Source organism: Talaromyces marneffei, chromosome 8 (assembly GCF_009556855.1).
Source record: "Talaromyces marneffei chromosome 8, complete sequence".
NCBI classification, from domain to species: domain Eukaryota; kingdom Fungi; phylum Ascomycota; class Eurotiomycetes; order Eurotiales; family Trichocomaceae; genus Talaromyces; species Talaromyces marneffei.
In genome coordinates this window covers 928704-943166 of record NC_072355.1, presented here as the reverse complement: position 1 = coordinate 943166, position 14463 = coordinate 928704, and the positions used below count along the sequence as shown (strand labels likewise).

The following is a 14463-nucleotide window of genomic DNA, read 5'->3' as shown; positions in this document are numbered from 1 at the left end:
ACCCCCACATTGATTCCTTGTACATTATGTATATGGTACAGTAGGTTACTCACACCCAGACCAAATTCATCACAACATACACCACCGAATCAATCGTAGGTAGCGCCGCTGTACAGTAAGTAATCAGATAGATCCTGCGCATAGCCGTTCCAAATGACGTCGGGGATCGAGTCAATGTTTGTTTTTCGCTCCGCTCCAGGGCTTAGTACGTAACTAGTTATCGGGGCAAGTTCGAGATCGATCTGTATGTAGTACGCTAGGTTCAGCTTAACCCTAAGTTTTTTTTTTTTAGTTTTTTATTTTTTTTATTTTATTTTTTTTATTTATATCAAGGGGGCTAAGCTAGGCTTTGAGCCTTAATAAGTTAGGGTTTGGAGCGGTAGTTAGTTACGTAGTTATTTTATACCTACTCTCTTTAGTTATATACCTAAGTTTTGTAAAACATCTCGGTTTTCAGTCAACTATCATAGCGATGGTTTTTCTGTTCGTGAATTTTGTTTGGCCTGGCATTTCAATGTTTCAATGTTTCAATGTTCTCAGAACTCTATTATCCCCCCCTCTTAGAATATCGAATTGCTATTAACGATACATGCATGCATGTAGGGCTGCTTCTCGGGTCAACAACCTCTGCCTGGTTATTTCGCGCTTTCGTAGCTTTCTTAAAAAGGAGGGATAGATATGGAATAAAGATTGGAGCAGTCTCTATCAAGGTAGGAGTGTTATTCAAGTATTGATGACGATACCCAAGTATCAATCAAAGAAAGATGCAGAAAGAATAAGGTAAGCGCAGTCCGCTGTTTTAGGAGAGAGTACTGCAGCCATCCCCTGTGTAGTCCATTCCATAGAAGGATCGATCACTATAAGAAACGTCAAAGACCCGCTCGATGATCTCTCAACTAAACAAACACACAAGTATTAGATATAAGAAAAGAATAATGACTCGGAACACGTCGCGAATAAACAGTGCGTATATTAAAAGCTCAGAAAGCCGCCCAGCCTGACCCTTTCATTTCGACCAAAGTAATGGTTCGTAAACACGTCAATAATGTCAATGGGAAACAGAAAAAATTAGAACGTTGCTGCTGAAATGAAGCCAACACCTTGAAGTAACCTCCCCTGATGCTTGCTGCGAAGCTGACCACCCGTCCCATACTAAAAATCACACACACACACACACACACACACACACACACCACACCCAAACACCCATACATGAAGAAATAATGACGGAGGCAAAACTTATGCTGGAAATGAGACAAACAAACACGCGCAAAAAGCAAGACACTTGAATAAAAGAAGGGTATATATCCTGTTTGATCCTACCAATTCAACCACCATTCGATTTTAAATAGGCCGTTAGAACAAGACGGAGACAGACAGACGGAGAGAGAGAAGTTATATCATATCACATTTGAGGATGAGCTGGTGCCGTCGTGGTCCAGGCGGAAATCGGTTGTGCCGTTGGATAATTCGAGTGGGCCACCCCAGTATAATAGTTCTGTCGATCAGCAGCCCCGGTATAAAATGACGGAATGTTATTTGGCTCCCGGCGAGGAATTGTAGGATCAAAAGACGCCGCCGCGACGTTACGCTGTTCATATGACTGGTGATTGGCGTCCATCTGTGGTGGCATGCCGAAGCTATTTCGAGAATATGGGGCCGTCGATGTATGCGGTTCGGTTGGAGAGGCGACATCTGTGCCGATGCCACGAGCAGACATGGAAGTATTTCGGTAAATTCCTGGGCTGCTGGATTGCTGATGGCGGTGTCGGTCCAAAGAATTCGGCATGCCGGAGGCATTCATGGCAGGAGGGAGTGTTGTAGGCAGATGATTCTGACCCATCGCATCAAACGTCGCGCCATAGGATCCTGCACGGTATGAGCCTTGGTCGGGCTCTTGTTTGACGGAGAGCTGCGGCACGTTGGGAGGGGTGGGTAGATACGGATTCGACGCGGATTGAGCAGGAAGAGGCCCACTGGCATATGACGAAATCGATGCTGGTTGAGTCGGATGCGAACCATATGGCGAACTGTGCATATAGTCATAAGAGTGTGTATTTTGCATTCCATAACTTGGCGTGGGCATCATAGCGGTCCTATATCCATACATGGCCTGCGAGGGATCGGCCGTACTTTCCAATCCTGTGTCAACATCATCGATTGGTGCGCGGAAACTCTGTTTTGAAATCAGCTCGGTACGAGGCCTAATATAGCGCAATTCGTCATGCATCGTCGGTGGGCTCAAAATGCCCTTCATCACGTCGTCCACGCTGTAATAAGACACCAGATGGTGTGTGATTCCCGTCACTGTAACACTCATGGTCTTCTTGACAAGCCCGGAGTCTTTGAAACCATAGGAATCCACAAGAGAGCCGACCAACGCTCGCTCGACGTCGGATTGCTGGGGGCGATCTCCACCAAAATTTGAGCCTGGGGTCGTGGGCGAATAAGACTGAGCAGTGCTGTCTGACCGGGGGTAAGGCTCTCCAGGGCGTGAGGCCTGAACCGGGCGCCTATTTCCTTTCTTCATTGCACGCTTCTTCTCACCTGGGGGAAACGGCTTGTCGAGTTCACGATAGACCAAGAAATTGCCGAGGATTCGACTTGGGCTCCAGGTCACACCGTCTGTCCATCGTTTGATTCCGGATGTGTTCTCCTCATAAATAAACACACTGCCACTGCGCACGAGATGATTGCGTTCCCGATCGTGCGGTCGTCGCGGCACGTGAGGCAGCACACCAGTCAAACAGGCCTCAAATAAGATCAGTGCATCTTGCGTCGTAGCCACATACCCGTGGTAGGTCGGTTCCAGCACCGCTGTGCCGCCAGCCATGTTCGGCAGCTATGAAGATGAGACTGATTTGGGGAAAAGGAGACAAAAACAGAGGAACAGAAAAAGACAAAAGCCACCTTAAATAGCAGACGCGGTAGGTAATTCAGAGATGTCACCGCAGAACCTTTTGTTTCGATAAGTTGAATCGTCAACACAACACTAACTTTCAATGCATACGACTCGCAACTTCGTTGGTTTTGCGTGTACTTGAGGAAACACTAAGCAAGCGACTGTAATTGCCTCTTGGTTCCCCACGCTCTTTTTGATGCCCAACCGAGACAACTGCTAATGAGCTCGAGATAATTTGGTGTCGATATTTCCGTGTTGGGAAAGACGATATAAGGGTAGCTTTTCGACGAAGCGTAATAATGCAAGACACGGCCGAAAAAGACAGACAATCGTGGAAGCGCGATCACAAGGGAAAAGAATATACGAGGTAAGGTGAGGTAGAGGAAAAGAAAGCGCGCGAGGTCACGTTCCAACCAGAAGGGAAGCAGGAGACTGACACAGCAATGGGTATGTATGACACAGCAAGACCCAGCGGACAGGGCGGTAATCGCGCCGACGTTTGGCCTGCTTACTGGAGGAACAAGATAAAAAAAGTCGCGCTCTTGTACCCCGGTAAGAGGACCGAATCCATGGATAACACAGACCGGAGGGAGTTAAATTGAGGATGAGATGGTTTTTTTTTTTTTTTTTTTGGTTTTGGGGGGGAGGGGGGGGAGGGAGTGTATATAGGCGAGCAGGTTAAAAGTGTAGAGTGGTAGAGATGGGTAAAACAAATAAGTTACAAGGATAGTGCCAGATGGTGATTACTTAAGGATTTAAAGTAAGATGAAGAGCCCCGTAACGTGGTTTGGGTCCGGCTTGGGTTGATTAGGAATAGTGGCAAGAAAGGGCAAGAAGGGCAAGAAGAGAGAGCAAAGTCGAGCGAAGGCAAAGCAAGCCCAGGCAGGAGGCACTGGGCAGCTGGGCTAGGAGGGAGAGTTAGGTTAGTACGGTAGTTAGCCAACAGGGCTTGCCAGGTGCCCACTTCGCTCACTCTTGCTTGTTTGGATCGACAAGACAAGCACGGGCCGGATTGGGGAGGGGGGAAGAAAGGAACCTTACGAGAGGCAGCAGAGAAAACAGAGAGAAGGAATGGAAGTGGAAAGGGCAAGGGAAAGGGAACGAGACAGAGAGGCGACTGGGTGGATGTGGACCTGTGGATGTGGGAAGTGAAAAGGAAGGCACGAGCGAATGATGGAGCTGGAAATGGAGCTCGGATTCTCTTCGTCTGATTCTCCCTATCAATGCTCTTGTTGTCTCTCTCGAATTGATTGTGCCTCTTTCTTTCGCGTCGAGGGCCAAGATTTACTAGTAAGACACTATCCATACAATCCCCGTTGTAGCTCTCTACCCTGAAGCTGTATGCTGACGACGTAACTATGTACATAAAAATGCTTTGCCCATAATTGACGGTAATGTAATTAGTTAGCGACGCACTGTGTTCCAGGCTAACATCTCCCATATCGACACCAACTCTGCTTAGTCCCTAGTCTAATCTTGGACGCGCGAAGACTGTCCCACGGATAGCCACTAGACGGTGCGCCACTGGGACTCGGGGTTGGGGGTTTCTTCACTGCTGAGGAAAATCGACTGGGTCCTTTGGGTGCTTGGGGCCTTTGGGTAGGGACATGGGACTGCCTAAGACTCTGGTCCTGCCCCATCTACCGCGTGTGTTTTTGGAACAACCTATTAACCCATCTAACCTAATCCCTCCATGGCATAGCATGGCATGGCATGGCATGGCAGAGCAAACCTAGCCAAGTGGACTACATACTTGGGCTGGAGCGGCGTTGAACAGAAGTCCGTGACAATGACGATGGATGATGATTCGATCAGACCCGACCCGACCATGAAATTCCCAGTTGGATCGTTTCGCGTGACAGCAGACAAGACAGAACGGAAGGGGAAAAAGAAAACACAGATGGGTATCCGCCGACGGAGCTGGAGCCGACTTGACTATCGCATTTGGCAGGGTTCCACTTTGCACCTCTCCTACCGCCGTCTTCTCTCTACGCAGTTAGTTAGTCGTTACGTATCGACGCAAGCAAGGTGACTGACTGGTCTCGCCGTTTCGAATGATTCTGATAAAAATTCGCCACTATATTAATTAAGAAGCAATGGTGATGCATCATCATCAACCATGATATTGAATACATCGACCCTGATTTACATCAACCAGGATCCAAGCCAAATGATTCGGGAAGCCCGACCCAATAATGTCATCGACGGCAAAAGAGGAGGCAATCCGGGAGAGATCATCAATGTATGTTATGTTATGTTATGTTATGTTGGAGGCGATACGTGAGCAGCCGCGGCCGGTTATTTTCTTCTCCTCCTTTCGTGGCCCGCCAGTGGCCACAGAGGCGAGACCCGCTGCCCATGCGCATGGTGGTTTAGTTATGCTCCTCCTTTTGTCAGGTTGTGCCTTTCAACATCGGATAGCTTGAGGCTGAGCGGCCTGGTAAACCGAGCAAGTCGGGGGGGGGGGGGGGGTGGTTTGGCGCTAAGCAGAAAGTTTGTTTGCATGGCTACTGAGTGTGAAGAGTGAAGAGGGCTGCGAATTGCGATACACACGATATTACACAGCGCAGACACGCACACACAAGTGGAAATTGAGATTGTCTGGCCCCACTAATACGACTAGGCCGGCCCCCTCTAGCTCTGCTCCGTCTGGGTAGCTCTAGCTCTGGTGACCGAGGCTAGTTTAGTTTAGCGCGGTCGGTCACACTAGCCCCAAAGTGGCTTAGCACGGGAGCAGTCCAGCGGGTCACGTCTGTCTGTCTGTCTTGTCGAGGCCAGCTTCTTCTACGTCGTACGTCGATACACCGTTTTGACGACGCGAGTGACCGGCTGCAGCCAGTGAGTGCCAGTGCCAGTCTGGGCGCAGATGTCCAGGCTCTACTACATGCGGAGTAGCTCAGTCGCTGCATTTGCACTAGTCTCTTGTCATAGCGCAACCCAAAAAGCCACCAGCCACTGGCTGAGCTACTTGCGTGTCAAGTCACGAGAGAGAGGCACGGTGTAGTGACGGTAACTACACTGTGTAGTCTGTACAGTACTGTATGTACGGACGTACGTAGTATGTAGTACTGTACTGTACTAATAGCTAATAGTACCCCATGGTCAGCTATGGGGCGAACTAGAGACGGCCTGCAAAAGAAATATGCACGACTATCAGACGAGGCTTAGCGTCATGCCTCCGAGCCACTTTTTGACTCCCTTGGGTATACGAGGAGGTCGACTCGTTCCACGATCGGGCAAGGGGTGGAGACCGAGGGAGAGAAAGCGGTAGCCGACCTGCACGCGTGATTGGAGGAGCGTAGCCGACTAAGAAGGACCGGCCAATCAGAGACGGCACTTTGGTCCCAAGAGACCGTCACCGTACTGTTAGCGTCAATACGTACTGTCTATGTACAGTGTACGTCGAGCCCCCTATTGTATACCACGTACTATACTACGCAGTAGAGTAATATACAGATATCCGGAGTATACAACTATACATACCACGTATATTAACTTAACTTCTTAGAACGGCATTGGAGTGTTCAGCAGTTAAGCTTCGTGCATCATATTAGTACGATATTACTATCGAATAGTGAATACGATGCGCCCAACTCAAAAACCACGCAGTAAAATCAAAACAGCCTAGTCCAGTCCCGAGGAAAAGGCCACCGGGAAGACTGGCGTTGGTGGATCCCCCTTTCCCAATCGCACGAAAGCGAAAGAAAAGAAAGAAGGAAAAAAAAAAAACCTTGGTAACCCAAACTTTCGAAATCTGGTACGAATCGTCCACGGTGAGCTTGCTTGCATGCATCCGCTGGTACTTGTAGGCTTGTCCGAGAGGGTGGTCAGTAGTCAGTGGTCAGTGGTTAGGTCGCGCTGGTCACGTTTATAGCATAGTATTTTACGCTATATATTACCATACTTGTAGCACAACTAGTTAACTAGTTAGCTAGTTAGTTAACTTACCTTACTACGAGTTAACCAGCTGACCAGCCAGAAATTGGCCATTTTATGTAATATCAAAACAAAAAATTTGACGGAGACCAGTCCGTTGTCCGATATTGAAAACACACTTCCAAGAGACTTCAGTCAGACGAGGAGAGAGAGTTAAGGTTGACCCACAAATCAGGTAACAAAGACGTAGTTTCGATGTCCCCCGGAAATAGCTAAAATCGAGTGACTCAAGCTGCAGGACATAGTTAACATAACATTACTAGTTAACATCCTACATCCCATCCTACATAGTGCGTAGCCCATCGTTGTTAGCGCTTACTGCCACAGGTACCGAGTCCAGTACCAACAGCTGATCCTATGTATACTACGTAGTAAGTTAATTCAGCCAACATGGTACGGAGGAAAGGCAGAGACAAATAAACTGCTGGCCGGAATAATCCGCCAAACTTCCAGCTGCGCGGCCGTTTACCGGTCGCAGTTGTCATTTACGATGAATTACAGGTCGTTGTAATAAATATATTTGCAAACCCAACTAATCAAAATGATTCAAATCCCGTAACTCAAACTGGCATACTCCTTCCATGATGGTTAGTACGTTGTAAATTATTGAAGGCCGTAGGAAGGGGACGGGAAAGGAAAAAAAAAAAAAAAAAAAAAAAAAAAAAGAAAGAAAGGGTCTGAGATCTACCCTTAACTTTGTTTTTTGTTTCCTTCTTGGTGGCCCAACTTGTCAGACAAAGTTAGGTTTTTACTAGCAGATTTACTTTGACTTGTTGACTTTGTGTCCAAGGGCCCCAACTCAGTAGCTCGTTAATTGGCATGGGATGAGGACCCAGGGGAGTGTTTAGATCGGGTTAACAACTGCGACTAGGCTAAAGTTTATGCGAAAGTTTGAAGTTTTGGGGTTTGAGGTTTACTACTCGAGGGGTACATACATACTAGTGGTACAACCCATGTGGACTTTTTACTTTGGGGAGGGAGATTGCTGAAGATTCCCCAAATCCTAATTGCGAGTCGGAAGACTTGAATTGCCTTGCCATGCCATGCCATGGGACGGGGCTCTCTTGGTATTTTGCACACAAGTCCATGGTCTTGGCAAAGCCATATCCTCCCTCCATCAGTCGGTCGTACGTACCGTAACTAATGAATTATGGTCCTTGCGGCGTTCTCCGTGCGGTGTACCACTCACTGTACAGTGTACAATGTGGTGTACGTACTCGCCTCCTGGCGGAGAACAGATCTCCGTTTTCTTTTTGCTCACTTTCTTTTGCCCCCTTTTTCTTGCCTCAGTTCGTTCTCGTCTCGTATTCGCAGACATCCCTACCAGCGCACTACTCTACGCTTCCGTAATGAGCCTTACGTGCATGATCCAGCGGTATGGACAGCTCTGTGGGGTTCCGTAAGGAATTCCGCGTATCACTCACTCACGAGTCACTAATGGAGTAAGGTAAATCGTAGGATGAAAGCATCCATAGCCCGTGGATTATTAGTTAGTTACTACGTACCACGTAGTAGTTACCTATTGGATTGGACTTCACGACTCAGGACTCAGGACTCCAGGAGTACGTAATATGTCTAGCCCCGTCAACAGCCACAATACCAGACCGTCCAAACACTAGTCCTGTTCCGGAATGAATGCGTTATTATGTATGGCAATGCAATGCTCATCATTCGATCGGATTGGAGCATGAATCTAAGATCGAGGAGCCAGATCTTGGTTGTAGTCTGCCTTGATTTGCCATGCGGCAGAGTCGTGATGCACCAGATCTGTTTTGGGGGGAGGGGGGGATGTATCTTCCGCATTGCAGAATGAGCGTCTGCATGGTACAGAATGCTGTATCGTAACTAATGTGGTCAAAACGACTAGAATACTAACCTACTACGTAGCAAGACGCGCCGGAGTGGATCATGAATGTACCGTGCGATGATTGGCTCACCATCAAAGTAGTTATTGAATGTATGTTGACACTACAACACCGTCGACGGTGACTCTGGAGATGGATAGGGTTAAAACGCAAAGGACAGAAGAAAGCATACGGAGCTCAATTCCCGTCTTGCGGTTTGCGTCGTCACTCCTGAAACGCACCATGGTCAGTCACATAAGGTTTTTTTTTTTTTATATTTTTCAAACGTACGTAGATTCGCACAATCGATATTGAAAAGTCTTGTCCATGGGAAAACGATCAATCGATTACGATCGAGGCACAGACAAGCTTCATCTAGTCCGCGGAATCTCTCGTATGCTGTACCGTACCTACCTTACTTCAGAAATCATACACAGTGACAACACTACCAGCCGCCATCTTCCGCGAGAGAGCGTCACAGATGACGATGCAAACCTGAATCGGATAGCGTCGGTATCTGATCTCAGACACAAGGGGGGAAAAAAAAGAAAAGAAATTCGAAATTCGAAATAATAATGTCTTTTGCCCAGATCTACCAAAGCTAGGCATCTCCCACTGCATGCGCACGTACATGGAAAGAAACGAGAAACAGGTCGATGGACGACGTTGGGTTTTACTTTGTAAGGATTTCCGTAGTCAGGAGTCTAAATTTGATTAAATTCTCAAGATTGAGATCTCAATTTGAGTTTTTTTTTTTGGTATGTGTGTGTGTGTGTGTGTGTCTTGGAGTCTGGAAGGTCATTTTCTTGTTCTATGACCCTGGAAAGCTTACGTAGTACTAACTATCAACTGACAGATTGCTATAGCTTGGTGTAGCTATATGTCCATCGATATGATTTTTGGTTGATCATCGCGATCTGACCTCCGGTCAATAGGCTTGGTAGTAAGCACTAAAGTAATAGTCAAGCATAAAGTATGAAGGAAGTCGCCACTTGCCACCCAACATTCGTGGTCATTAACCGACAGATTTGAAATATGCCTCATGAAATTTCCTATTCTAGGAAATTATATGAGCCTTTTGGTATAGCGGCTATAGCCTACAACGTAGTTAAACATACCTACACCACCACCGCCTGGCATCCCTGCATATTGTTTCAATTCCCGCCGGCTGATGCATGTCCCCATTTTCATGCCTGCGGGTATAATCATTTTTTATCGATCCAGGACAAATTATTGGCTCTTATTTGCACCGACCAAAACGCCTCGATTCTCATACAGAAATATTGCGGAGTATATGCAGTCAGTCGGTGGAGATGGATACATGCCTAGTCTGCCTGCCTTTTTGCGATCGTACTGTATACACTGTACAGTACGCTTGGGACTCTCCTAGCCTAGTCATAGGTATGTCGGTGTGTCTACAACATTCGAAAGCCCGAAAGTACCTACGGGACCTTCATTTAGTTAGCCGAGTTATTCATCAAGGCGAAATACTCTATTTCTGGTCAAGATTCGCTCACTAACTTAACAGTCAACTAACTAGCTAACTAACTAAACTCGACAAGGATTAACTAACAAGAAGGAAAAAGCAAAGAAAACTAAACCAACGGCCCGCACAAACAGCGCGACCCGACAATTCGGTGCTCCCCTTGAGACACAAAACTCAATTACGCCAGCTCAAATGAAATACGTACATACGTAGTTAAGATTGCCGTATATAAAAATGGCATAGGTCGAGACTAGGTTTGATCTTGTACTACGCGTTACTAGATTGTATTTAAAGGTAAAATAGTTTGATCTTGTGTAACATCTGCACATGCTAACTACCGTAGACTACGTCGTTAGCTACTGATTCCTGGGCATAACATAACATAACGACGTAGTATAGTCACTCCCTTGATTGGTTGACATGGGTTGCTGGATAGATCTAGATGGTCGATCTATTGAGGAATCTACGTACTACGTACTACGTAGCAACTAACAAGTCACCCAAGGAGGAAAGCAGAGACGAATCGGAAAGAGGACTGTACGAGAAGGACTAGGCAAGATAACCGAGTCAGATACTTTTCAGTTAGTCCCAATTTGAGTTCGATGATCATCTAAGTTATCTGTTCATGAATTTATTAATAAATACCAGACTAAAATCGAACCATGATGATTATTGTGGTCCTTTGTCGAGATCTGACGATAGTCGTGACGTCTAACGAAACGATCTTTGGAGCGAGGGCAAGTTATGGCTGTTTTCGGCTCAAATAATCTCCAGCCCTAATTAACTAACCTAACAACCACGTCCTCCGTCCACACACGAGTATATCCGTATATGCGGTATGTAATATGAATACGTACAGGACCTGTACAGCAAACACATACTGACTAACTAGTACATAAAAAGTAATTAGGCAACTTGACCCGTAATACCGGTATTACCAGTATTCATACTACGTAACTCATTATGAGTACTCCGCAAGGCTCAAGCGTATCTCAAACCAATCAAACAAGCCAGAGACACAACGCAACATCAAGAAAGTCACCGATGTGTGACTCAGTGTGTTAGTCCTGACAATTCGAATTATCGTCGAAACAACCAAAGCCATCGTCTCGTTTTCGCTCCTTTTTTTCCGGCCCACAGGGTCTAGCAGATGTCTCTCATTTTACTCTACATACTCCGTAGTTGGTCGCCTGATCATCTCGGAATGCTTTCTCCGTGGAAGAGGCGTACTCCAGAATCCACCCAAAGTCTAACTTAAGGTCTTAACGCTTTTTGATATTTAGTCGATTTTTCTGTAGCTGGCTGGCTGGCTAGCTTGGACTGACTAGTAAGTAGTAACTACTGTATGTACGTACCTTCAGTGCTTCACAGTTTGTGAACTTGTGGCTCCTTTTTGGCTACCCCACTGCCCTGTCTGGCTCTGGGGTGCCCCCCCCCCCGCCCCTTAGTTAGTTAGTTAGTTAGTTAGTAGACCACACAGATTATCTTAGTGCTCACTTTAGTAGGCCATGTAACTCGCTTCGTCTCGCTACTGATAGGACGCCATCAAACGCGCCTCCGGGATTTGACCACTGTTCGATTTGGCAAATTGCAAATGCCAAATGCCTAAGAACATCATTCCCCCCCCCTCCTCCCCAGTCTTGATCGAGCCTGCCTGTGAGCCTGTGAGGGGACGAGAGTGGATCGCCCCAAGAGCGGTCAATAAATGATCTAGGCCAGGCCAGCAGATTTGTCTATTTTCTGCAGGTTTGTTAGTTAGTTTTCTCCAACTTTTTCTTGTAGACTTGGACGTACCAAGTGTCTAGAATTGGTGGCACTGGCGGGTTGTCACTGGTCACTGATTAGTGGTTCAAAGTGGCTTTAATAATAATTAGGTAGACGTTGTCAAAGCACCACCTACTCTTACTTACCACATATGTAGTAGTAGTTAAGTTAGTAACTAGTTTACGGAGTAGGAAATAAAAAGGAAAAGGTCATGTCATTCATTGCGTTGCTGTTTCTCCCAGCCTATCATGTGTTTTTCTTTTCTGGTTTTTGCATATGGAAATACCCCTCGCTTAATTAGTCGATTATTATTTCCGACCTCGTACTTACTCGCTTCCCTCCCTCCGTTACAAGCTGTGATTGAGAATATGGTACGATAACTAACTAACTAACTTAGTATCGGAGTACTTGATTAGGAAATGAGAGAGGGGAAAGAACACATGAGAGAGAGAGAGAAAAAAAAAAAAAGGGGGGGGGGCTGATTCGCGTGGCTTAGCGACTGCACTGCACTGCGCTGCGAGGGTGAAACGGGATGCGTGAAAATGGACGACAATCGATCAACGATTGGTACATGGCTCCGACAGACAACCGCAACGGTCTAATATCTAATACGTGCACAGTACACGCCATCTACCGAGGAGGCGGTGCTGCCTGTTCTTGCTGCCCAGCGACCCGGAAACATTGCACGAGATCACGTTGAGGATTTCCACCGTCTCTTTGCTCTCCAGAGTCCATAAGTACTGGTACGTTTAAGTCTACTACATATGACTCTTAAGATTAATAGGGGCTATTATACTACGTACGTAGTATAGTAGTATCCATGTATCGAGAGACCCCACCGTTAAAACCACTTTTCTGACTTTCTGACATTGGAGATTCTGCAAGGCTTGTCCGTTGATCAGTATGGAGTGCATATGTGTGCTTTGGTATTCATGTGATGACGATAATCAAGGACTCGCTAACTAACTAACTAGCTAACTAACTAGCTAACTAACCTACCTTAGTTAACTTACCACTTCTATTAGCAAGGAAAATGATGGTGAACTTGAAACGCGGAATGATTTCGGAGAGGTGATCAGACCTTCAGAGCTATGCACTAGATATGCAGTCCACTGAATCAGTCTTGTTGCATGGCATGACATGATGGACGCCGACCAGTGTCAGGGTGACTTGAAGAATGCACTAATTACCCCGTACTAACTAATTGACTAGTCAGCTAATTGTTATTACGTATGGACGTCGTTCTAGTTAGTTAACGGTGTGCGAGAGAAATCGCTGCTGCGTGCGTATGTAGTAGTAAGCTATCCAGCGCCGTACTCTGTTGACTATCTAACTATCTGGTGAAGAGAGGGAATTTGTCATTCGAGTATCTAAAACTTTGTACTACCGCGGACTCGACGCCCGTTTCAACCCCAATTGCTCATCGAATTACGTGCATACTCCATAAATTAGTTAACTTAACGTACACGGTAGTTAGTATACGGATTACGGAATCACTTTGGGCGGGTTGGAGCGGATCGGATTCCTAGTAGTAGTCAGCTTCTTCAGCTTTCGCAATAACCATGCCTGAAAGGGGATGACGAGGCCCCAGGGACTTGGGGTCCAAATGGGCAGAAGAGCTGCACTCTGTAGAAGCTCAGCTACAAGCATCAAATTTTCGAACTGGGTTTGTGCCCGAATAGTCCCCGCTATGATTAGCCATTTGAGATATCAAAGTGAGCTGTTGGGTTTGTTCCGGAGCAGACGCGGCGCTTTCATCCGTTTGCAACATGTAAATAAGGCAGGCTGTAGTGTAGTTAAACATATAGTAGCGCGTTTGTGTGGTTCGTTAGGGTTATCATGAACTTGTATGTTGGGCATACTGTAAACTGAAGATGCAGATTTATTGAGTGCTATCTATCATCGATGGGTATTCGAGTTTAAGTAGATGGTACGACAACCACATGTAGATATAGCATCAGTACCTAGATCACATAAATAATCTGTAGCACTCTACATTTTCTACCGTCTGAATCTGTAAGACACAAAACGCCGACTCTTGACTCAGCCGACCCAAAATCGACAACTAATGAATTGCCCGATTAGGCAATTATCATTGACAACCTTCATCGTCTGCAACCGCGATGATCTCGGGGCAAACCTAGTCGTCAACTATAATCTCGGAAGTCGGTGGCTAGGCCAGGCCTCAGTGGGGAGTCAGCCACAGGGTCTGACATTAGTTAGTTAGTTAATTGATCCTTGACATGCATACAGGTACAGAGTATTGCTGGGCTGAGTGTGTGTCGGGTCAGCTTCTAGTCAGCTTCTTACAAATGAACAATCAATATTCTGCCCAGGATGGGAGACGTAGAAAGAAAGGAAGGCTATCACTTATCACTTACATAGTACATAGCATAACATACTGGTTAGTCGATGAGACGTAACTATCTTCTACACTTTTCATGGCAGATCCTTGACACTGATATTACTCTGTACATTGAACACAATAGCACCCCAGATTGTTTAATTGTCTGAGATATAACTCAACAATG

General features: G+C 46.3%; 1 protein-coding gene across 1 annotated transcript; it reads right to left on the bottom strand.

Moving 5' to 3' along the window:
• Window positions 1-1405: 1405 nt before the first annotated feature.
• Window positions 1406-2833, bottom strand: EYB26_009672 (uncharacterized protein; the record flags this gene model as incomplete). The annotated part of the gene is made up of 2 exons (XM_054268919.1): window positions 1801-2030; window positions 2134-2833. The coding sequence occupies 2 exons, from the start codon at window positions 2831-2833 to the stop codon at window positions 1801-1803; spliced, it is 930 nt and encodes a 309-aa protein (XP_054124894.1).
• Window positions 2834-14463: the final 11630 nt, after the last annotated feature.